Genomic DNA, 26,536 nt, shown 5'->3' with positions numbered 1-26,536 from the left:
GCGATACACGGTTCTTGTCTCCACGCTGCCTACCTACGTGCAGGACACGGCGCTCCAAGTCCACAAGCCCGCTAGCAGACACACTATTAGGACACCTAGACACACCGTCACCTTTCTATACCTCTTTTCTCGTCCATACACCTACCTATCGTCCACCCTTTTTAATATCCACCGTCGACACGACCCTCCTCACTTCTCATCGAGACCGTTCGACCCTGATACCAACCCCCAACCAGTACCACTACTACTACCACGATACAACCGCCACCACCACCATCACCACTGCTACTACTACTACTACTATTACTACTACTACCACCACCACCACCACCACCATCACTACTACTACCATCAAAACACACCGGTACAAAGTAGCAACGCGAGCCGTAAACACAACAACACTCTTCGAAGACGCACGCGTACAAACAAGCTACTGTCTACCGAAGAAACCGATTCCCTCCTTTTCGCGCTTCTTCAAACCTCGGACCTTTCGTCGCGTCTTTTACCTCGCTAAAGTGATTAATCGTACGTGCTTCGTTCAATTTCATTGCTGCTGTTAATAATAACAGTAATCAACGCCAAGACGAAGAACATCGAGAGTTATTCAGTGAATATTATTCAGTGTTCCTCGTTGATTGTGTTACTGTGACGTCTATGTGAAAGTAAACACGTGATAGAAATCAAACCGATTAACCGTTCAGTGAATCTTTGCAATAGGACCAGTGCATCTCTTTTCATTTTTTCTTTTCCGTCGCAACTTGAAATCTTTTGGATTCGACTTTACGTTATTTTTTTTTCATTATCAATGTCAATCTCTTACTTCAGTGCCTTAACAAATCAATTCGTTTTGTCTTTGAAACAGATAAAATTGTTAAAATTGTAGGAAAGAAGAGTTTTCAAACGTCAAACTTGTCCGACGGAATTCATCTCTTCCATTGGACTCACCTTGGCATGTAGGAAAAAATATAAAAACGAAATCGTGAAATAAGCTGTCGAATCATAAAATAGGGGTACATGAGGAATAAGCTGGAACAATAACAGGGTGATTCGATCGACGAGTTAATCGATCTTCAGGGGTTTTCAAGTGATCCCTAGCACGCGTCCAATTATTCTTCAAGCTTGTCGAAAGTGTCGGCAGTCTAAGTAGTATACATTGAAATAAATCGGACACGGAGAAGGAAATAAAGCCGTTTCGATATTCGCTTGAACGATTAGAGTTTTTTTTCGAGGAAGGGAAGGGAAATAAAAAGTAGAAGAAAAAGAAGTTGAGAATTCGTCGGACGATCGTAGCGGAAGAAAGCGGAGGGAAGTGGAAGAGGATAAATATTTCGGTGAATAGTCTAACTGAAGGTAGTGCTTGCCACGTGAAACTGGTCGCTATTTCGCCGGGCTAGACGAGCGGCAAAAGCTCGAAACCCCCTGGTTTCCCGCGCACAGTACGAGCGAAGCACACACAACTACCCCGACCAACCAACCGACGAGCCGAGCCGCCGCCACCAACCCCTACACACAACAACCCAACGAAGCATCCCCCACTCTGAATCGCACAACAGCCTGAGCGGAAGTGCTAGTCAGTCGGCGAGCGACCTTCCAACATTACGGGTTAGGTTCCCTCTTTTTCCGCCCGTCGTGTCTTCATCCTCGTTTGTCTGAACGCGGGGACAAGCTTCGTTGCGGTTCGCGTCAACGTGAAAGGGAGAACGGAGATAGTAAGAGAAAGAGAGAAAGAGAGAAAGAGAGAGAGAGAGAGAGAGAGAGAGGGAGGGAAAGAGAGAGAGAGAGAGGGCGATCACGCGAGAAGATACGTGTCATCTCGAGAAGGAGAGACTACGGGGGGTTGCCGTCGCTTCATTCATTTTCTATAATAAATCGTCAACCTGACGATTACTCTCAACGACATCCGCCGCAACCGCATTTGATACGTCCGTAGAAAATCAGGAAAGAAGAGAATACGAAGTGGAAAGTAGTATAACGAGTAAAGGGAAAGGAAAATATATAGGATAATGTCATTTTAACCGGATCCCTCGTTTCGCTGAAAAAAAAAATCAATGCGATATTTCTCACGATCGATCAGCTAGCAATTAAAGTGTATTTCTACTACTATTATCGATCATCATCGATCCTTCCTCGTACACGCCTACCGGTATATCGAAGTACAACGAATAGCGATCGTCTACGATTTATTATTTTCTTTAGGAACGCGTGTGTTACATCTCTGTGCGAATATAAACGATAGACCTAGAGATCTTTGGTTAATTGTGATACGACACATTTGCATACCGAGAATACATCGTCCAAGAGCCACCTGTTCGCGAGAGTGAAATCGACGATCGACGAGAATTCCGAGAGAGGAAGATCATTACGCGCGATAGCCGATTGAAATGGTGCGAGGATAAAAAAGTGCCGCTATTGTGAACGGGAAGGGAGGATCGCGATAAATCGTTGTTGTGTACTTGTTGAAACGCTCGAGCACGTTACTTTTCCTTTAATACTCCGATAACTGTTTCCTATTCGAAACTCGTGTTGGCGGTATAGTTGAAGAAAGTTTTCCACAGTAGAGAGAAATCGTAGTCCTAGCAAGAGAAAGATCGTAAACGCGTTCGCGAGGAGGACGTTCTTCGTACTCGCGAAGTTTCCGTTCGCCGACGCTTCTCACACTGCCTCTTCCGGAGATTGCGATCGGAAGTTACCCCAGCTCGACCACGTGGTTATGAGTAAGCATCAGAGGCGCCGTGACTTCTCCCGGTGAACGCACACGCTTAGCTGCTCGTCTACATTTCCGCTCAGCCGAACAACGACGACGACGTCTATAATACCTTTGCTACTTTTCGATATCGATACGCTTGAAATTCGTCGGATCACTTTTATCGCGATTAACAAATTTGTGCACGACTATTGATCGTCGAGCTCGATTCTTCGCGAATTTAATTGACGCGTCGAAAGGTATCCGAAAGATTCGATTTTGTCGAAGCTGGAAATAAGTAGAAAGTTTCATTAATAGTGAAATAAACGTAAAGAAATCGCGCGTAAGCGATCGAAGGTGATCGAGTTGGGAAGAAAAGAAAGTAGCAAGATCCCAGCCGCGGGGGATCCCGAAAGGAAGGAGGGTCCAGCTGAGGTGGTCCAGTCCGGCTCAACGATCGGTGTCAGGAGGCCGAATCAGTCAGGCAATTCAGGAGGGTGGGTGCAGTGGTGCAGTGGTTGCAGGAGGGCCAGCGAGGTTGGGGTGGCCTCGTCTACAGGCGCGTTGGCACCGAGCACACCGGGCCCCGGGGCTGCGGTGGTGGGCTGCCTGCTTGGGGTGTACCCGTGTTCTCCCTCCTCCACGGGGCCCAGGGGGCCCCTAACTCATCACCACCTTCAGGCTATCCCGGCACCACAACAAACGATCGGCTGCCGTGCCTGTTGCTGTGCGCATACCAATCACCAACCTCCTTCGGTCCAGCTTACTAGCCAACGGGGCGGCCTATCGCTGAGGGTAGCGAGGGTGGCGTCCACCACCTCCGTCCGAGCCGCCCCCTACGCCCACCCCCAGCACCAAGGGCTGGGGCAGGAGTGCAGGTAATGATAAATCGCTAAGATACATTCCTACCTTCACTTCGATACCTATATATATTATTACTACCCTACTACTATCATCACCAAATACTACTACTACTACTACTACTACTACTACTACTACTTCTACTACTACCATTGTAGTCACTACCACTACTTCTACCACCACATCCGTTACCACTCTCTTCGTCATCATTCTCGTCCTCGACGGTGATCGATAAGATAAAATCCCAATAAAAAATAATAACCAAACAAAAAAGGCAATAATACATAGTAGCACGTCGCAAAAGTAAGAGTAAATATAAAAGTAAAAGTAAAAGTTACAAATCAAAAATAACAAAAAAAAAAGTAATAAAAAAAACCACAACAACAAAACAAACACGATCGATGGACTAAAAGAGCTATCCAAAACCAAAAACGCACGAAAAAGGTGTAGGGAGGAGACGGGGGCATTGGGTGGAGGTGGTGCGCACATCCTCGGCAGCCCGATGCTGTTCGTCCCGTTCACGGTGCCCACTTTCCCTGCGACGCACCATCAGACGACTCATCCTGCGCATCAGACGCATCATCAACAGCTGCAGGCCACCAGCCAGAATCCGGTGCAGCAGCCGCAGCAGCTCAACCAGCTGAATCAGCTGAGTCACCTGAATCACCAGGGCATCGTGCCGGCAACAACCAATCAACCAACTGTACACAGCACCAGCTGTTCGCCGCAGCAACAAGCAACTACACCGAACAAGGTAAAGAGACTGCACAACCGCTAGCGTCCTCGCTCGACAACTACCAACTTTCGCTCACCGCGTGCTTTATATCTCGAGCGGATCCTTAAAAAAAAAAAAAGATTTTACAGCAAGTAGGTATGTCATTGACGTAGGTAATTGATCAGCTTAGATTATAGATGCCTAAGTAATCTTACATGCCGGATGTTACCTGGAACACAAGGTAGATCGTTGTACGAAACACGTCCATTCACGAATGCTGTGCTCGGTAGAATGCTCCTCAATCCTGAAACACGTTTTATCCATCCTATGAAGTATTCGTCTGTCGTGTGCGTTTTGCTTTGTACCGAATGTTGCCGTATAAAGTAGGTACACATATTTCCTTTGCTACTTACCTATAGTATTTGTATAGTTGGCTCGTATGTTAAGTTAAAGCGGTGATGCGTGTATGACTATGAATGTATGTATGTATGTATGGATTGTATGTATGTATTATATGTATGTATTGTATGTATGTATATATGTATGTATGTATATATGTATGTATGTATATATGTATGTATGTATGTATGTATTTTAAATACCCGTACCAACGAAGGAAGTTATCGAATATTTCGTTCGAATAAGGACCGAGACAATTTTATGCACTTACCGGCTATGTTTGGTTTCCTCGATCGGTCACTGTCATCGGCAGTGATTATAAAAATATCACAAGAACTTTAACAACTCATAGATCATTCATCATCGAGATAACGAAATATTGCTTTGCATCGCCAATAATTACGCATCACCGATTGCCTTTCGTTGCTTTAATTAGTAATGGAAAGAAATGAAATAAGACAATGCGTCGAATGTAATTTTATCGATTCAACAATTTTGTTATATCTAACGACAAGCATATCCTTACGCCACATTCGTTGGAATCTAAAAGTGATTCTTTCGGAGAAAGTTGGAATCTAAAAGTGATCTTTTCTTGCGGAGAAAAGTCGATATTTTGCTAGGATCGTTTCATATGAATATTACGAGCATAGTGTATCGACGATAACATCGATCCTGATGTAATACGTACTCGAGTATAATCGATACTCATTGCTACGTATATAGGTACATTGTCGTGTAGCGTATCGCAAAAGGAACACGAGCAATCGGTATCGATTGTAAGTCCGACTAAAGCACTATAGCGATATATTTCTTTCTGCGATATTTTTCGTTTTTACCAAAGAGTGCAGCCGGCGGCAGCCACGAACATCGAAAGAGTTCTTGCTTACCGGTATCGGATCGTTTCCTTCATATTTCTCGCTCGTAGCTCCACGTAGCGGGGCGCGCTTTTATTATCCTGGCGTGGATTCAAGTCAATTTTCTTTAGCGAGCCATAACTCGCCTCTCGTATCCTTTCGAAGAGAGCTTTCGTTGCGACGACGACGTTTGCCGTAGCGCGTGGTGACGGGGTTGGCAGCGAGAATGCGACTTAATTTCTCGAATCCTGGCACCTCGCGTTGGTAGTCCGCGTTACCCTTTTCCGGGCTAACTCTTCCAGCCCGTTTTGCGTCGATCTCAACTCCTTCCCCACTCTTTGTATCATTCAGTAAGAACGTCCTTACAAGGGACCAGCTCGACTTTTGGCGCCCGTTTGAGTATCCGACGAAAAGACGCATAGTCTTGTCGCGCGAGTTATCAATTATCTGGATGCTCGCTCCAGAAACTAGGTATATCCAAAAATGGACTGTTCTGTTTCATCGGTTCAACATAAAGATGCTCGCTTACTTGAGAAAACGGTAAGAATAATAATAATTCTTTCGACGTGTACGCAGAAATAAAAATCGTTCTTTTAAGAAAGATAGAGGATAACACTGCTCGATGTAATGTTCAACATCGCGATTCGCTGATCATCTTCTCGGTAGGAAATGGGGTATTTTTAAATTAGCAGGGAAACGCGTACGAGTTTTACAAAGAGATCCAACTTCCCGAATAGGATCCCACTCTAAGGGAAATCGAAGAAGGAAGAAGAAGAAGAAGAAGAAGAAGAAGAAGAAGAAGAAGAAGAAGAAGAAGAAGGGATGGAAAAGGAGAAGGGGAGAAATAGCAGAATTTCTAAAGCGGAGGGAAATAGCTGGCGCGCGTTGGGAGGAGAGAACGAGTAGAGAAGGAGCGGGAAGACTTTGAGAGTTGTTCGCGTAACTTTATTAATTAAAGGCCGTTAGTCCTTGTTGCTCGATACACCTTATATACCTGCCACGGTCGTGGCTCTCTTGTGCAAAGAAGATGAGATCCCTCATCCCAGTACGTACACCAGCCCCTGTTTCTTGGTGCCTCTATATCGATTCTTCTTCGGGTATCGATCATCGTCTCTGTCCATCGTAAATTCCGATGGATCATACTATAATTTAATAAGATACTATTACACCTTCGGAGAGTCGAATGAATCTTGCATGATGTCGTTGTCTTTCCTTCGCTTCGTTTTTCATTTATCCCGTTTTTCTTCGAATTCTCTCAAAACGAACAACGAACAAAACTCAAATAAATTTACATTAATAATTAACAGAAAAAGATCATCGAGAATGACGATATTATCGTAGAGAACATTAAGACGTTGAAAAACCTTTATATTCTGTCATAAATTTCACTCGACCTCGAAAAAGTTGATTTATTTCATTATGTCTTTTTAGGTATTTTTCATTACCAACCTTCGACACGATTCTCATACATTCATCAGCTGTGATATCAGAGCTTTACCGATCCAATCATGTTACTCCTTACACGATATTCGATTTCGTAGATTGTTCTTCTTCTTGTAGATTTTCTTCGATCTTTATATATATGTCAAAAATACTCTTTGCTTCTGAGAAATATTCTTTCAAACGATGGTCTCGAGAGAAAGAACGAAGAGTCTCGTGCCATGTCGTTGGAAAAAAATTAGCTGGTCAAAAGGGAAAAAAGAAAACGAGCGAAGGAACTCATTATGAAAGTAGCAGAGGGTGTAAGGGTAAAGGTAGATCGAGGGGGAGGGTGGGGGTGTTGAGTAAAGCCGACAAGAGAGGGATGGGAACGTGTAACCGTTTTGAAGGAAAAGGGACGCGAAGGTTGCTCCTACCAACGAAGGGATGACGAGAATGAGCGCGAACGCGAGCTGCTGCCTGTGATGGCTGGTTGATGCGCGCGCGCGCACGCGGCGAAGATCAAAGCGATGGAGATGATTTCATTACGACACGCCACTCGTCTACTCCGTTGAAATATCAAAAGAGTCGCGGCTCCATACAAGTATGGCAGTCGTTGCCACAGACGCCGCGCTGTAGGTTGCAGCATGCCGCCTCTAACTTTCAAGCACAATGCTTTTCTTCTTCGTTTTCCTCACGAATCAAATGAAGAAGGTCCGCTTGTTTTAAAAACGTCTTCATTTTGATCAAAACATAGAATATTAGATCGCTACGTATTGTTGAAAAAATAACGTTAACGTAATCATTTTTGTCAAAAATAGATGTACCTATTCTGTAAATAATATTTATATTGTAAGAGATATAAATTTGCATGATTCTCTCATCGTCTTCATTGGAGTTACAAATCATCGAATGACGAGTCATTAATTTCTCCGACTTTGAAATGAAACAAGATAATCATCTCTTTCTCTCCTTATCGCGAGAATTTGAATCCAAACGTAATATCACCGAAACAACATCGATCGATTGTTTTTCATAGATGTCGAAGATTCCATTTAAAAGAATTATTTAAAAAATATATTCATACGTATACATACAACAGAAAAATTGATCGAGCTAGGCGCGAGGTAATTTACCATTTTTAAACTCGATTAACTTCCTTCAACCAGGCAGATTCGACGATTTTCCATAAGCGGAACGGTACCGCAACGCCGAGCTCGTGCTTTCCGGTTTTCATTTGGTTATCTTTCATCGGTGCTCCGTATCGTATTCGTTAACGGGGCGGAGGAGGATGGTAGAAAAAGGCACAGCTATAGAGAAGGGATGGCATAGGGGTGATAAAGGGATGTGAAAGGGGGATGGTTGGCGCGATGGTACTCCGCCGATACGGGGAAAGGCTCTCGCGTACGGCTGCACCGCAATTTCGCGGGATTTCAATAGCTTTCTGATATCCAAGCTCTCTCTCTCAGATCGATGTGCAACGTCGTTTAGAGTTTTCGCGCGGTCATGGGCACGCGTGCGCGTGATGCCGACCGATAAAAAGAGACAGAACGTGGAGAGCTAGAAAGAGAGAGAAAGAAAGAGTAAAAAAGGTGCAGAACGAGACGAAGTGGAGGGATGGGGATACACGGCGAACGGGCAGTAATTAAAACGAAATTCCTAAAAAGGAGCAGCAGCACGCTCGTAATGGATACAACGCGACGGTAACAGGAGAGGGTGAGGAGGAGTTTCTCGACGAAGAGAGATACGCACGAGAGAGAGAGAGAGAGAGAGAGAGAGAGAGAGAGAGAGAGAGAGAGAGAGAGAATAAAAAAGTGGTGGGGAGGTTATCATAAAATTTTACAAATGAGCGTCCCGAAGCTCTCTCCCACGCGCTGGCTTACATAGAAGCCGGCGGGCCATGCAAAAATAAAAAAGTATATGGCAAAAGTAGAAGTAACAAAAAATGCCGAATAGCAGAGAGAGCTCCAAAGCGGCCTGGTCCCTCCCTTTTCGTTCTCGTTGCTACCCCTCGCAACCAACTCGCACCCCCTGTTACCGTCGTGGTGCTCGCGAACCGCAGATACAAACAAACAGTGCTTCCTACACGAGAGGAAGAGAGAGAAGGAGAGAGAGAAGTAACAAATGCCGGACATTTACATTTAACAGCGAGGGGTTTCCGAGACTCACTCTCTCCCTTCTTTACTCGTAACATCCCTTTCGTTTTTTCTCTCGTCTTGCACCCTTTCGTTGCTCGCCATCGCTAACGAGAGGAACGAGCATGCTCCTGCACGTGCGATGGTACTCGCGTTACGTAGGTACTGTGGTACCTACGGTTAGTATGGTATACAGAGCTTCTCGGCACTTGCAAATTTTCCGCTTTTAAATGTTAATTTTGGCGTAATCGATGGCACTCTGTCCGTAGCGAGGGTGCTGGACGATACGGTTCCCAGGGAGAGGATAGCCGCCAATGCCCTTTGCCATTTGTTTCCGCCCACTCGCGGCAGCGGCCGCTTTGCAATGCGTTGTTCCACCCTTGTTCGGCATATTAAGTAGGATGCTCGATTACCCCCGTTCACTCTAGCCATTCGATTTTTTTTCTCCCTTTTATATATATACACATACATATCTTTTTTTTTGTTTTTTTTTTCTATCTTGCTACGTTTCCTATTTTTTCATTCGTCATAGACTAATTGAACTTTTCCGAAAAGTGAACGGATCAATTTCATGGAATAAATTGAAAGGAAAATGTTAATCCTCATAATTACTGATCAGTTGCTATTGAATCTATTAAAATATAGGATCGAACGTTAGTTCGATTCGATAATTTTATACTTTGATGGTCAACGATCGTAATTGTTATCGAGCATAAACAAAACTCATAGCAGTGTGACGAAAGTCGACGGTTCTATGTTTACCGATCGATCTCTGTCTCTCTTTCTCTTTCTCTCTCTCTCTCTCTCTCTCTCTCTCTCTCTCTCTCTCTCTCTCTCTCTTGTGGACCATTAGTCCGTAAAGAATTCTTGCGGTTGGCCACGTCAATCCGTGCAAGCGATGCGCGCGATTGCTAATCGGATAATCGTCGTCAGTGAAAACATGACAGGAATCGGATATCTGCGAGTCGACTTCCGAAAGGGTTCGCCACGATACAGCTCGTTCATTCTCCCTCTCCCTCTCTCTCTGCGCGTCTACATTTTCATGGGAGGACGAGTGTCCAATTATTGTTAACCGTCCGATTGTCGTCCACCCCACATGAAAGTCGTACGATACGTCGATCCAAGGTAAACCGTGACATTCTGCTTAATATAATTAGTAAATATCGATTTCCGAAAAGCTAAAATGCTGCTAAATGAAAGCAAAGAAGAAGAAGAGAAAGAAGAAGAAGAAGAAGAGAAGAAACGAGAGGATTGCTAAATGTTTTCTCTAATGTCATTAGACGATCTTAAAGTGCGGCTCTCCTTGGCTAACTCGCTACAACTACGTTTAAAACTTTTCCTTCCTCTCCCTCTTAGAGATCCGCTGTATCCCGAGAAAATAATACAGTTCGTAGTGATATTGATCTCTCCGACGCGATATCATGCTTTCTTTATTATTCATGAAATTTTTCCGGAGCTTACGTTTCTCCTTATGAAATATATATACGAACGATATGCGACAAAGAATCCATCTTCGAGGAGCAACTAACGCGTCGATTTTCCCGAGAGAAAAGACACGAGTCAAGAAACTCATATTAGAACGTTTTCTCGGGTCGCTAGAAATTCAAATGCCTCGGTGGCTTGTAACTCGGCGATATTCAGTAGAATGAACGTGCGATTACTTTTCGTCCGTCTCGTTTGCCTTGCGAACGTATCCTGTAACGTGCGTTCAAAATTTCAATGCCGGGTGGTGCGAGAACAAAACACGCTGGAAACTGAAAGAGGTCGACAGAATCGCGGGGTCAAAGGGAAACGGCGGAAAGCACGAGACGGAAAGAGAAATATAGAAACCGAGGGAGAGAGAGAGAGAGAGAGAAAGAGAGAATGAGAGAATGAGAGAAAGAGAAAGAGATGTGGGTGGAACGACTCGTTATGCACGAAACGCATTACTTTTATCTCGACCGAGCCGAGAGTGGCGCCGAATTGCAATCAATTTTTTGCCTTTCTTCCACATCTCCCCGCAGGCATCGCTCATTCTCTTTCACTCTTTCTTGCTTTTACTTGATTCGTAGTCCAGTCGGTTCCGTTCCTTTCGGTTCCGTTCAGAGGTCGATCCCAGTGCGGCCCTGTAGCGGACTGCCCGTTCGTTCATTCGTTCGGGATGGCTGGCTGGCGTTACCCCGTGCAACTGGAATTTGCATCCCGGATCCCGCTATTTGCATTTCAATTCCGCGAGACTCTCGCCACCGCTCTATCGTCATCGCCGTTGCCAAACGACGGGTACAAACATAAATACGAATTCAAGGGTCCGCGCGACAGACTATACTATCTCGCATAACTTCGACGAACGTAGTCGGTACCCTTCATTAGGTTCGGTTTACGAACGAGACATGATTTCCTACTCCACTTACATCCACTCTTTTATCGTCTTTTATCCTCTTTATTCTTGCTTCGGTTATCGAGCTCGGAGATATCACGTTATTCGTGACTATTTAAATCAGCAATAATAAAAAAGATAAAGAGAAAGAGACAGAGAGAGAAAGAGAGAGAGAGAAAGAGAGAGAGAGAGAACAAAAGACAAAAACTGTCCAACAGTAAAGTCGATGTACGATAATGAGATTAGAAATCCTACCTTAAAAATATTATGTTACGCTAATGAACTTACGTCGGAAGTTAATGAACCGAGTACTTGGGAAAATGCGACATAACGTTCCGATGCATGCTGATAATAAAAAAAAAACCTGTTAATTGGCGATACATTAATCGTTTCGATTAAACTTTTAATTACGGCCAATTGCGTTAATTAATATTCGATCGATCGAGAGTGCGAGAGAGGAAGGACAAGTAGTCGTGGTAAGCGAGTCTACTATTGGTATTAGTATAGTTTCACTCTCTCTCTCTCTCTCTCTCTCTCTCTCTCTCTCTCTCTCTCTCTCTCTCTTTCTCTTGTTCTCCATCTCCCTCTTACCCATTCTCTTACTCTCTGCAAGACAACTGTAATAGTTTGAGCACATTACACGTTAAACACAGATCGAGCTCGAGCACTTTGGGCGATGAATCGCTTCTAAGCAGAGCTAAGACGAGAGAATGCTCTCTCTCTCTCTCTCTCTCTCTCTCTCTCTCTCTCTCTCTCTCTCTCTCTCTCTCTACCTTCTACTTTCTCGTTGAGCCGTTAGCGCGAAGCGAATATACTATTCGCTACGTCTCGACGTTATTCTCTTTCTCTCTCCCTCTCTCTCTCTCTCTCTCTCTCTCTCTCTCTCTCTTTCTCTCACTTTCCAGCAAACTACCAAACTTCGTCCACGTTCCCAGCCATCGTCATCCCTTGCTACATGCGAAGCAAAAACGTTAATACGACATCTCTCCCAAAGTCCACGTCGGACTATATTCGGTGATTTATCTACACAGATGAACGCATGCCTAGACACACATCAACGCGTCTATATACATACATGTGTATATATATATATATATATGTATGGGGATGTATATACATATACATACATAGAATTTGTATAGAACGGCTACGCTATTCTGGGCCGTTTGTAGTTTAGCATAAAAGCAACGCCTCCGAGATATTACGCAAGCAAAGCCACGACTGTCACGTGATAAATTCGTAGAGCCGTCGAAAATCTCCCTGTGTAGAGAGAGAATAAGGGAGAAAGAGAGAGAGAGAGAGAGAAAATCCTTGCAATTTATTTCAATATTCCGATTCAATATTTAATTCTGTTAGAAGTAGCGTTACGGTGAACGATCGAAGTCGAATAACGAGCTCGCGTTATCGGTATGCCTGCCTCGATGTAGATAAAAGAGTATTGATTATTTCAATAACCGGACGAAGAACAATATTCATATTTTTTCCCTCAGTGGTTTTAACATTGAATTTCTAACATTATTTATCTCAACAAAAGCGCCTGCCTGGTATATCGAAATTTTGTTCTTTTTTTATCGACGATCACTTTTCTCGTTGTACTAACGATATTTTTCGTTTGTTCTTATTGGCCAAGACCATTAAGTACGGCAACGTGCCTTCCTCTCTCCTTCTCCCTTTCCTAGCTGGTCGCACAGTAAAAAAGTTAATACGACTCGTCTCTCTTGCGACGTGTCCACGTTGGAGTACATCCGGTGATTTATCCAGGCTGATGCACGCTCGTAACCGCGTACGCCACGCCGGTATAACTAAACCCTTCGCTCTGGAGAGCCCCTAAGGCGATGCTCTCTTCGCCGCCCACCGTTAGATCGATCACATGTGCTTCCTCCTTTCCCCTCTCTGTCTTTCTCTTTCTCTCTCTCTCTCTCTGTCTCTCTCACTCTCTCTCTCTCTTTCTATGCCACACGGAGTCGGCCGATCGTGATCGTCAAAGGGTCGCTCGCTCGTAATCAGTCGTGCGAGGGCTCACGCACGTCCTACCGCGACTATCGGGGTCGTTAAACCCCACTCCCAACCCTTTCCAGTCATCCTTTACCCTCCGCATCCAACAACCCATCGTTCGTTGCAACGACATAACGGACTACTTCGTCACTCGGCTACTCTCTTACACTCGGTCGAATCTTTGGTAGTTAAACTCGTGATATAAGATAATCTCAAGAGAAACTATACGTAAAAACGAAAAGTTGTTTGAAACGAACTTTATCTTCCTCATTTGGATCGACGAAATGTACGAGCATTGACTAAAATGTGACTTTCTTTCCAATTTTCTCTTTTCACTTTAGAATCTAAGGATGTAGAATTCTTACTTTGTTTTTCATGAGCGTATACGTATAGGTTATCGGTAAAGAAGATTCACTTCTCCCGAGGGATTTCGTTCCTCGAATTATTGCTCGTATAGATACGAAGAATAGAAACATAATCGAGCGCTAAATTCTCTACCTTATTCGCTAAAACTCTTTCGGAATAGTATCTCTCTATTTCTCTCTCTATTTCAGTGAGACTCCTTTTTCCACTTTTTCCTTTTTCCCCTCTCTTCGTTCTTCGCTTTCTAATATTGACTCGAATCTAGCTTTTCTTGGTGGTGGAGGAAAAGTAGCACGGGCTAAGGTCGAGGGAGCAGGAAGTAGATTGCAAATGAGGGTTTCTGCAGTGGCTGTATTTCTTGCTGAGGTTTTTTAATCCCAGGGGCACCGCGATGTTAGGTCCAGCGTCTGTAAAAGAAAGAAAGACAGAGAGAGAGAGAGAGAGAGAGAGAGAGAGAGAGAGAGAGAGAGAGAGAGAGAGAGAAAGATGTAACAGAGAGAAGAAGCTTCCCCGTGCATTTCTCGTCTTTTTTTATTACGCTTTCTTTTCTCTTTGCTCTCCTCTTTCCTTCCTTCCTTCCTTCCTTCCTTCCTTCCTTCCTTCCTTCCTTCCTTCCTTTCTTTCTTTCTATCTTTCTATCTTTCTATCTTTCTTTCTTTCTTTCTATCTTTCTATCTTTCTTTCTATCTTTCTTTCTTTCTTTCTTTCTTTCTTTCTTTCTTTCTTTCTTTCTTTCTTTCTTTCCTTTTATGATGATTTTCTTCTAGCATTATCACTCTTTATTCCGCTGACCGTCCTCCTCGAATAAAATGTTCGTCCGTTACATACCGCACGTAGGTATATGCACATAGAAAATCATATATTTATGTCCTTTTCGAAAGAACTCGGGATGCTGCATTGTGTATCTCGCCTTACTTAAAGGCGAACGCTTGTTACAAAAAAGTATACAATCTCACCACCGACTATCTTTGTCGTCTCAGAAACTCTAAACTTTGCAAATAAAGCTGTGGTTAAAACGTAAGAGAGAAAAAAAATTGCAAAGGAAAAAGAAAGTAGATAAAAAAGACGATGACTAAAATTCGAAAGATCTCTCATCTGATTAAGAAGATTTTTTTGGTTCTGACAGTTTTCTAGGACCGATCGAAACGATCATATTTTCAACGGTACAATCTGTTTACGAGTTTTCCGCATTTCGCGATGTTAAGCTTTGTCTCGGAGATATATATCCTGGTTTGCGAGGACGTGATATCTCCCGCGGGAGAAGCCGAAGCACCTGCTTGCTCCCAAGTTGGCCCGAACACAATACCGTGCGCGTTGTGCTAGAAACTGTCCGCTCAAACACTTTGCTGCGCATCACCATAGTTGTCCTCACCCTTTCTCTTCATCCTCCTATTCCACCTCTTGCTCTTGCAACAATCTATACATACATATATACATTCATACATATGTATATATACATATATATTTATATATATTTATATATGTATATATACGTGTGTGTGTGTATATATAAATACATATATGCATATATGAATAATATATATATATATATATGTGTGTGTATGTATGTATGTATATATGTATATATGTATATATGATATATACGACTAGAGAAATACTATGTATTTCAACATATTTGTCTGAAATAAATCGGCAAGTCCAACAGAAAATTTCCTTTTATTTCCCAGCCGGGACAAAGTCTCCCTGTCCTAACAACGCAGGTAGAACTGTCCGCGAATCGGCTTTAACTTTGTCCCCTGATTAAACTTTCCCATTCGATTGAAATTCTACTCGCTCCACGCGTTATAAAATGGACTCGATCGGTAACCGCATTCTATTATACGATTTGAAATTATTTTAACCTCGCTACGTTGCGTTCGCTCGCTCGCTCGATCGCTCACTCGTAAGTACACTTGGCCTCCCACGACTCGATAATGGTATATTCGATAAAACTATTGGCACGCACAAGAGCCGTATTCCAATGGTCGGGAATTCTAGCGTATTTCAACGAGACAAACCAAAGCCGCGGTACGCAGCGTTAAATAATTGCTTGGTATCCGCTCGATTCTCGAGGGTGATTCGAATAGCGGGGGATTGTCCGTGGATCGAGCGAGGTGCTCGGAAAACGGGGTAGTCGTGGGTGGTAATGCTAGTGGTGGTGCCATCACCGTTGCCTGGGGTGGGACCGATGAAGGGAGTTTGCTCAAAATGGAAAACCATGAAAAAAAAATTGAAGCAACACAGAGAGAAACAGAAAAAGAGAGAGAGAGAGAGAGAGAGAGAGAGAGAGAGAGAGAGAGAGAGAGAGGAGCAGCGATAGAAGTGATGGAAGAGAAAGAGAGGAAACAAGAGAAGCGATAAACGAATCAACGGTCGTCGGCCAGAGGCTGACCGCCGACCGCGCCCCTGCATTCGGCACCGACGAGAAATTGAAAATGGAAATGTTTAATTGCCCGAAAACACGACGCCCTCTCGGACACGCTGCTTTTTTATACACTTCTACCAGTCTCTCTTTTCTTTCTCTCTTTCTCTTTCGATCTCCATCGAAAATAACAGAAAACGTCGAGAGTTGCGTTCGTAACGTGTCAGCTACTGGAAAAAAACTTCACTTCTTTGTAAAGGATCGAAATAGATCGAAACGATGCGATCCCGGTGCAAATACGACCGTTCCGTTGGAAACAATAAAAGTATGATCACCATATCTTCGTTTTTTTCTCTATATTCTTCCTTTTTTCTAGTTACGCTATATAGTAACGATACTTATTTATTTTATTACTCGATTAAATATTCGAGATAGAATATACATATGTACATGGAAAATAAAATGTAGACAGCTGATGAGGAAATTTTTTTAAGTTCGTTTCAAACTGGTTGGATGGGGGGGGGGCGTAGTTTGTCGCAAAGTTTGCATTTACAAGTAAATGTATCTCGAAACTATATTCATAGAACATCGCTGAACAATGAACGTTAGCTGAAACGTACCTTGGGTATCCCGTTCCTTTGTGGCGTCTAGCCCGTGAAGCCTCGCAGAGCCTCGTTATCTTTTTATCTGGTACTCGTTCTACCCTCTTTCCAGAAAGAGGAGAGCGAGCGTACGAGAAATAAAGGGAGAAGGAAAAAGAGAGAGAGAGAGAGAGAGAGAGAGAGAGAGACGGAGAGAGGGAGCATGAGGTAGAGTGATGAGTCGGGCTGGCGCACATGAGACACCCACATTAATTATTTTTCTTCGTCCTTTTGTTTTTTCTAGCCTCGCCACCTGCCAAGCCCGCCATTTTGCGAGACGTCACTGTCCGCCAGTTGTAGTGAGAACGAGTTCTCTCGGCTAGTCTCTCGGCTAGTTTTCCATCATTATCTAATAGCACGACCTATATGTACGATCGATTTCATCGCACGTTCGATGTGATCGTTCGTCGACAAGAAAATGTAACACGCTCATGATCCCTTCTATAAGTAGATACGTAAAAGAGAATTAATTTTTTTTTCTAAGATTCGAGATTAGACCATCAGAGAAGAAGCTTACTTCAAAGTTCCAACGGAGACGCACTAGGCCTATCGCGCTTGAAGAGGGCGGCCTCGAGCGTGTCTTCAATTTTACCTAATAAAATGGAACCTAGCGCCTTGTTAAGCCACCCTTTGGCGCTTGCTAGTAAATTAATGAGCTCACTGCAACACTACACCGTGCAAACCCTTATACCGTTCCAGACACCCCCGACCACCCTCCCTCTCTCTCTCTCTCTCTCTCTCTCTCTCTACTTCTCTACCAGTCTACTCGCTGTACTCGCTCTGCTCAGTCTACTCTCGAAACCAGCATTAAATCATACATCAGCGCATGGTGCGAGCGAGGCTGGAGGGGTGGGAATCGACGAGGAGTAGAACGTGGAAGGCGGAAGGGGGTGTCGCGTATCCTAGTAACCATCGGTCGGAGGAGAATACGGACTTTGACGGAGTTTCAAGCGGAACGGGTGAGAGAGAAAGCTAGTGGAGAACATGAACGCAAGTGGGTGAAAGAGGGAGAGAGGAAGAGAGAAAGGAGAAGGGAGACAATGTGTAGGCGATCTAACCATAATTAGCATAAAACGTTAGAATCTTCTAGTTGATAGGAGGAGTATAGTTCTCGATACTAAAACGATATCATATTGAAGCTAGACACAATACATCTCGTAACACATGTTTCTCCAAGTGAAACTTTTTAAGACACGCTACTGTGGCGACAGCTTTCCTCTCTTATCGTAAAACCTTTTATTTCGTGGAACGTTCTTTGCCGTCATCGTACTGCTCTCAACGTGGTGAGAAAGAGAGAAAGAGAGACAGAAAGAGAGAGGAAGATAGAGAGAGAGAGAGAGAGAGAGAGAGAGAGAGAGAGAAAATTGGCGAGAAGCGTGGCACGTAGTAGCCTCGTCGTAGATGTTTGACGGTCCAACGGGTGAGTGGTATAAACAGCGAATCGCCTGGCATCCATTCAAGGTTATATTTTAAGTAGTTTCATACACGTTTTCGTCCAAGCGGATTAAATCCTGCTCGCGGCTGAGTGGAAGTGTGTTTTTGCTTGAGCACACACGTTGATACGACCGGGCGATGTGTTAGCAGGGACGAGCCAGGGCTTGAGTATCGCCCGAAAGACGGTTCGGCCAAGCTCAGCTCGTGTAATCCCCTTTAAAACCGACAAGAATTAACTTTAGCACATCGCAAATTCGCGCCACATTTTCGCGGCCCTTATGAATTTAAGCGCGGCAGCCGGTACGCGCTAGGTGCAAAGGACTTTGGAAAAGGGTTCTCTTGTGGTCAGGGAGAAATAGGAAGAGGGAGAGAAAGAGCAAAGGAAAAAGAGAATAGGATGATAATGTTGGAGAAGGACTAGGAGTCGAAGGAAAACAGAGCGACGATAAGAGAAGATACAGAAGAGAGGAAAGGGAGATGGAGAAAAGTAAAAGTATACGTATGTGTATATGTGATAGAGAGAAAAAGAGAGAGAGAGAGAAAATGGAAGCACGATGAAATCCAGGAAGGTTTCCGAATTTAGGAGGCTCGCCGAGCAGAGGCAATGAAGTTATAACACGGTTCCGTGAAGCTCCACTCTCGAGAATAGCTCCGTTGGTTTCCGCTTCCTTTCCGCCCCGGGTCTTTTAATCTCGTTAGCACGCCCATCCCTAATATCGCCGGTCTCGTTTTCAAAGTGTCCATCGTGAAAATATTAGATTAGGTAGAGTAGTAAACGATTAAACGGTACTTAGTCGATCCCGAAAGATAAGAAAGGATCGACGCATAGATATCACGATATAGAAAATCGTTCGAAGATGATGGTATATGCTACGATGTCGATGTAACATCGTTCAAACATGAAATTTAATTAATCCAGAGATGATGGTAAACGGCAATATACGCGTCCTTCTCGTCAAACCCAACATGTTCAGTCGTTTGTTCGCTCACGATTTACCGTAGCGAACGTGGTTACGGTCGCCGACTATCTCGGCCGACGATCTATCAATTAATTAACGAAAATTATGCTTCTTGCTAAATTAATACTAGAGCGAGGCGTCGCAGCGCGTCAACGAACCACCCGCTTACATACTCGCTTCGTTTCGCAAACGCTACTACTCGTCCTCACCGCGAATTACCGGATATCTTAATGAGTACCGTAATTAATACGAACGCAGATTGGTGGGACGTTCGAGGTACCGGGAGTTAGATAACGCTTAACCGGAACGTACGGGCTTTGTCGCGGACGTGTACAAGATAACCGTATATCTCCGCTGTGAAATGCAAACCGAGACACCGACCACCGCGGACACCCCCCCCCTTTCTCTCATTCTCTCTCTGTCTCTCTCTTACTCTCTCGCTCTCGCTAGCTGTATTATCCGTGGACTGGATTGCGGTAGACCGCTACCACCCTGTATATAAACGCAATACCTATATATTTTATATATATATATTATATATATGTCTGTGTGTGCATGCGTGCGTGCGTGTGTGTGTGTGTGTGTGTGTGTATATATATATATAAAACATTTACATACATGTTCACAGATATACACAATTATACATACATAAATATATAATATACACGTATAGATAATCGAGTGTATATATATATGCATCATGAATTCACGGTACACGTGCGCTCAAAGCTCACGAGCGATGGCTCCACGCGTACCTCCGGTTGCCGGACAAAGCTGTTATCCTCGCCGACGATCAGCGTGATAAAACGTCGCTAGAGCTTGTGCCAGTCGAGTTTGCTGCTGTCCGTATAACGGCCCTACCTAATCTTCAATCACTAAAGCTCTACGTGGCCCTTCTTGCTATTATCGATGCTCACCAGCCATATGTCTCGGCCGCTTTGCTTTTCCAACTTTAGCATCTTGATCTAATTATGCGTATCGATACGATAATCTTTAGCGATCATTATTATTTTCTTTCATCTTCACGATAATAAAGTTTTATTCGTTATTAAGAAATGCCATTTGATAGGCAGGGTCCTCCTGGGATCAGAGAAAGAGTATTGTTCAAATTATTGTTTCATGTTTTTACATCTTCAAAAAAAGATTAAAAGGGTGAGTAAGAGTGAGAGAAAAAGGAAATATCTCCGTACTGCTTTTTCTTATACGAAGGATCTACTCGATCCTTATTGCTTTCTACTGTGCGGGAACGTCTAATAAATATTAACAAGAATCGCGGCGAAATGGTAATCCATGGAAGTTTCTCTTCGTGGATAAACCGCTAAGGAGATGCGGTTGGGTAGGAAGAGAGAAGAAGGATGCTGCGGCTTGAACGATGCATCGACAAGAGATCTAGTTCCCTGATGTCTTTAAAGAAATCATCTTTACTTTAAAATCTTACGTACGTCGAATTTGTCGCGTCTAAGATCGAAACTTACTCCAATACCGTCCGATAAGCCGATAATGTCCCTTCGTTTTTCGAAGTAAAAAAACCATGACGTTAATTCCACCTAAGCCTCTTACGTTCTGGACGCCTACCAAAAACACTTCACCGATCGCGTGGCTAGTTGGACGTCCTTTTTCACGAAGGACACGAAATCTCTTAGACTTTTTACGACGTACGAGCTTGGTCCTGTGAGCCATTCGCTTCGCGCTAGAAACCTCTCTCTCTCTCTCTCTCTCTCTCTCTCTCTCTCTCTCTCTCTCTCTCTCTCTCTATCCTCCCCTCATCCACCCGTTTTCCTTTACTGCGCGTTTCCCGGTCGTTTCTCGCTCACGGAAATGGAATTTCCGAGTAGAGTCCTACAAAAATTGATTCGTTTAACCCGCTCATTGTACCTAACAAGATCCGACGAGTAGTACAGGCAACGACGACGATGACGACAACGACGGGATCCCATCGAGCGGGAAAAGGTCCGAGCGACGCTGCCGGCGATGGCGATGGGGGTTCGCCGGAATAATCGTGCGTCTCGCTTTCGCCACCGAATCTGGAAGGGCGAAGGGCACGGGGCCGAGCCGAACGGAGCAACGCAGGACAGGGCTATTCTAAGGGCTCGAGATTACAAGCCATTGTTCCCGTCGCACCCTTTGTCTCAAATCCACCCTTCCACATCTACCACACCACCACCTCCTCCTCCTCTTCCTCCTACTACTACTACTCGTTTCTCTTCCTTCTCCTCTAAAACCCTCCGTTTCCCACCGTCGCTTCGTCCTTCTTTGTATTTTTAATTCGCAACTTTGTAACTCTGTCTCTCTCTCTCTCTCTCTCTCTCTCTCTCTCTCTCTCTCTCTCTCTTTCTCGTTCTATCACATTGAAAATCTCGCCAGCAGCCTACACCATCCTTATCATAGCGGCCATACTTTCACAACCGTGGCATCATCCGAACCTCGATTCAACCCCAAGAATAGATATCCTCCTGTTCGACCTTCATCAACGTTCGTTTTCACCGCGATTACTTGCCCTACGGATCTCGTACAGGACGTTGCTACATCTTTCTTCCTACCCTCGGAAACATGTAAATTAGTACGGACTTCGTCGAGCAACACCAACAGAATTAACTTACAATGATATACGCGTCGACAAAGGGGGAATGTAATTGAACCAAATTAAAGAAAGAAAAATCTCACGAGCATAAAAGAGAGCTAAGGGTCAAAGGCATTGAACTTTCTACCAGAGGCTGATACTCGACAGGCTCGTTCGTATCTTCTATTCAAGACCAACTGAGTTCTTTCACCATGAAGATCATTCATAGTGGTAATAGTACACTGCTACGCAGTATAGACGCAATTAACAAGGATTTAATAGCATGAGATCTTCCGTATAATTACAAGACCATGGCGGCTCTGCTAGGAGTTTACACTCGACGAGATCCTCGCGGATCGTTGAAGGACGACGAAAATCCATTATAGATAACGAGAGATAGAGATGTAGACAGAGATAGAGGGAAAGAGAATGACAGAGAGATCTACGAGAGGATGGAAGGCAAGTTGTAGAATGAACAGAGAGAGAAACGGAGGATCAGTAGGAAAGGGAAAGACATAGGTCTGGGCCGAAGGAGTCGAGGATAACTCGGTGGTATCCGAAGTAACGTCGAAGAGCCAGCATACGAAGTGCCAGGATACGCCTCCTCCAAGGATTTGCGGAACGATTCTCCACTACGACTTTGAAGTCGTTGGATAAGAGAGGACCCAATGAGACCCGTCTCTCTCTCTATCTCTCTTTCTCTCTTCCTCCCTCTCTCTCTTTCTCTCTCTCTCTCTCTCTCTCTCTCTCTCTCTCTCTCTCTCTCTCTCTCTTTCTCTTTCTCTCTGTCTGTATCTATCTATCGTCGGTAGTAAAATGACGATACTAAAGTAAAATAGATATCTTCGTCGTTTCTCGCAATTGAAAACTTTTAGTAAATGCGAACCATTCGAGTAAATACGATCCACTTTCTAAATTTATATCACTTAACAACAGTTCCTTCCCGAGAACTATCAATTATCAAACAGAGATTAAAATCATCTACATAATATTACGAATATGAAGTAAAAGAAGTTGCTTTCTATTTTCTAGGGTAGAAAGAAAAAGAAAATGGATATCAAGTTGGTCTGGTTTTTCGTACCAGCCGATAGTCCGATTAAAACCGACTCTAAAATCCTATCCCAACTACCCCCGAACAAGACCGTCCCTTAAAACCACCAAATCGTGGCCATTTCCTTTTATTGTTCGGGACACCATATGCATAGCAATAACTATGGCCTCCTCTTCGTGGACCCCCACGAAGCAACACAGCCCTCCGAAACTCTTTTGCCAAGCCCCAAGCTGACGACCTCGTCGGCTACTCTGGCTTTGATAGAGTCAGCAACCATTCTCCGCATGTTTCGCTTTTGCCTGATTTCTCTGACATTTTTTTTCTACCCTTCTTTCTCTCACACAACGACGACGACGACGACGACGACGACGACGTGAAGTAACGATCCACTGAAGTATTCGAAGCTCGAGGGTCGGCTCTTCGAGTTTAAAAGCACGGATAGGCTTTAAACACGCGTCGTTGAATGCGGATCCAAACGGAGTGGCGCGTTGTTACGTCCTTTCACCGACAACGACAAGCTCAAACAATACGATTACCATAGCTAATTATAATAATGGAAGAGTCATATATAAACGTTATGTAAAGAATAATTCGTTAACTTCTTTTTTCTCCCCTGTGACGTATACATTAACGAGAATGAATAAAGAATGATATTAAGAGGATTTTAAGGTTTTATCCACAGTTACTTATCGAATTTCTTCTGAAAATAGAGAAATCCAAAGGAAAATAAAATCCTTTCATTGAAGATCGTTCGATCGAATCGTTTTATAACTTACAAAGTCGGCGTTCAGCTATCGCTAAGCTGGGATATCTTCGTTCCTTGGTATCTCATAATGCTATCTCCAGTCGAATAAGACGACAAAATGTTACTAAAGCGATTAAGAAGGAGCAATGGGTGGATTTGAAACCTGGAAATCCGTGCGTGCAAAGGCTAAACTCTTGGATACATTAGAATCAGTGAATTAACTAAGAGAGAAAGACGAAGAGAAGGAGAAACAGAGATAGTATATGGTGTCTCGGCTTTCATTGGTGCAACAGCGTATTGGCATTACAGCGATAGTCAGGGAAAGGACTCGGGAACACGTGTAAAGCAAGGTGCGTGCCACCAGCTGTCTGACAGTTTGGCATGTTGCCTACCATTGCCTATGCCATCACCTATGCCAATGTATCGACGTCCTCTTGCTATCGTGTCGACACTATCGTTACGGTGTCCGCCGTAACACTTTCGCGTGCATGCACACGGGTTCAACGTTGTGTCTCTGCAAATCGGTCAAATCGTTCTACGTACCGTGTAATATACATAACATTGATGCGTCGAGTTTACGCGGCTGGCCTACTCTTGCTATAATGAGTTCACGATTTCACCTCGCTCGCGAATAATCATATTGATTTATGAGCTCTGAAATTGAGCTGAAAGCACGTACAATGATCGGGAATGTATTATACGTGTGTGTATTTACGTCGTATTGTCGAAAATCGAGATACAAGAAAATAGATAAATTTATGTAGGTATTATCAAGGGACGCAACGTGTCCATCATCGAAATTTAACATGTCACGATAAAACGATAAACAAATAATACATCTATATCTATATTTGATATAAAATCCAGATTGAAAAGGAAGATATTTCGAGGAAACAAGAAAGAGGAATACAGGAAGAAAAGAGATCGAATGATCGGAAGGTCGGCACGTGACATCGGCTATAAACGATCGCTGTGAGAACATCTCGTTCACCTTCTCAGGGATTCGAAGGCGTCACGACGACGACGACGACGACGACGACTACGACAACGACGACAAAGGTGTCCGCGTTGGAATCCTATGGGAAAATTATCCTTTTTGCCATATCCAAGAACACGATATTGTGAACCGCATGATATCTCCATAGCGGTTGGGAAAATCGTTTGGGACGATTTCGTCTATTTGCAATAACAGTTCGGTTGGCTACGGTGAACGAAAGCGGAAACACGCGCGTTCTCGACGACTACGACGACTACTACGATGGCGACGATGGTGTAAAAGGTCGTGCACGGATTCAGTTTCGAAACGTGCTTCGTGCCCCCACCGGGATAACCTTTATTTTACGTTGCTCGTACGAATGCAAATTAGACCGACGTCGCGAGCTTAAACAACAGGACAATAAGAGAGGAAGCGTAATGCGCCAAGCGTATTGTAAAAGCGAGACGACGCCGCTGTTCGCGAGATTACAACGAGTGAGTTCGCCAATTGCATCCACCCGATATAACGTAGGATATATTTCAATCGTCTAGTTCGCTTATGAAACGCACATGGCAACGAGCCTCACCGTTTCTCGAACTTCCATTATGGTTCCGTGTGTATGTGCGTCGGGAAATAAAATGAATTCTTACGAGTCGAATAAATGAGAAACGAGTCGTGTTTCATAATTATTTTCTTTCGAATTTCCAACCCCAAAGTTCGACTAATCGAATAGAAAGTTTTAATCGAGACGAATCCTGTTCTTTTTTCGATACGAATGAAAGAAAACTAAGGGGAGGAAAAGAAATAACGCGTGTATTTCCGAGGGTGGTAGTAAAGAAGAGGAAAAAGAATAAGAGGAAAAGACGAAAAAGAAAAAGAAAAAGAGAAAGAAATTCAGCACAGCGTGCTAGTGCCATCGTACTAAGAACTACATGATCCGTGGTGGTCAACGTTCCGTAACGTTATATCCATCCCATATGCTTCGGAGCCAGTATATCTTTTGGTACATGCCAAGAGAGTTAACCTTGAATAAGACGACGACTATTCGGCATCCTGTTTGACTTTCTTTTATCTTCTTTTTTTCCTTCTTCTCCTTCTTCTACATTTAATACGAACTCGGATTCGTAGTTGTACGTACTATGAAGTCAGATGCAATATGAAAGAGAACTTTTTCAATCTTTAATATTGAAAAAACGATCATTCGCCATTCTTCGATTCGGTCTATGAAATAAAATGTTTTCCAAAATGGCAATTAATTTTTTATGTACGTGACCAATCGAACGTTACCGAAAGTTCCGAAAAGAGAAGAGAGCTTACGTTTTCGCAACTTTCGTTCGGCGATGAAATATTTTTCGAAGGGAGGAGCCACCTGTGAGAAGATAGTAGAGAAAAAGAGAAAGAGAGAGAGAGAGAGAGAGAGAGAGAGAGAGAGAATGAAAGAGGAAGAGAAAGAGAGAGTGAAAGAGAGAGAGAAAGAGAGAGAGAGAGAGTAAGTACAACAGTTGATGTAGTTGGAGAAGAAGAAAGGGAGTGCGAGAGAGCTTATCAAGAGCTTTAAGTTTCGCTCGCGGAAGCAGTCGAGTGAGAACGGGCGGTCGTCGGCTTAATCCTGTATTGTAAACTAGACGGCATACAACGACAAGTTTTCTACCGTGCACGGCTCTCACTCCCTATATTGCCATTCTCTCTATCCTTCTTTCTATCTCTATCTCTCTTTCTCTTAAAAGATAGGTACAGGTTAATCTGTCCCCTGAGAATAACTCGAAAGCCCGAAGAAAAGTTTCGATGAGTACTTTTTTCTTTTTTTTTCTTTTTTTCTTTTATCATCATACGACATTCGATTCTTTCTTCTTCTCCTATAAAAATTATTAACAATAATAATAAATATTTTCTTCAAAGACTCCCAAGAGTTTAACGATCAGCTTTGCGATCCAATATTGTAAAAGAGAAGAATTCTCTCGTGTGTCTAGCTCGAGCAACTAAAAATTGAAGGAAATTGCAAATTTGTTTTATGTAAGTACCTTTAAG

General features: G+C 43.6%; 1 protein-coding gene across 4 annotated transcripts in view; it reads left to right on the top strand.

Moving 5' to 3' along the window:
* The first annotated feature begins 849 nt into the window (after nt 1–849).
* Nucleotides 850–26,536, top strand: part of LOC122627623 (nucleolysin TIAR) — a 386,513-nt gene continuing 360,826 nt past the window's right edge. Inside the window, exons 1-2 of one of the 4 annotated variants that reach the window (XM_043808891.1) lie at nt 850–3,561; nt 3,989–4,298. Coding sequence is in view for 1 of the 4 variants with exons in the window: in XM_043808890.1 (XP_043664825.1) it covers nt 4,047–4,298 (252 nt within the window). In the remaining 3 variants the exon portion in view is untranslated. The remainder of the gene's footprint in view (nt 3,562–3,988; nt 4,299–26,536) is intronic. The other 3 variants (XM_043808890.1, XM_043808893.1, XM_043808897.1) reach the window with 3 other exon arrangements.

This window comes from Vespula pensylvanica, chromosome 3 (genome assembly GCF_014466175.1).
Source record: "Vespula pensylvanica isolate Volc-1 chromosome 3, ASM1446617v1, whole genome shotgun sequence".
Classification (NCBI taxonomy): domain Eukaryota; kingdom Metazoa; phylum Arthropoda; class Insecta; order Hymenoptera; family Vespidae; genus Vespula; species Vespula pensylvanica.
The sequence above is the reverse complement of the archived record's forward strand: the minus strand, read 5'-3'. Positions and strand labels throughout refer to the sequence as shown.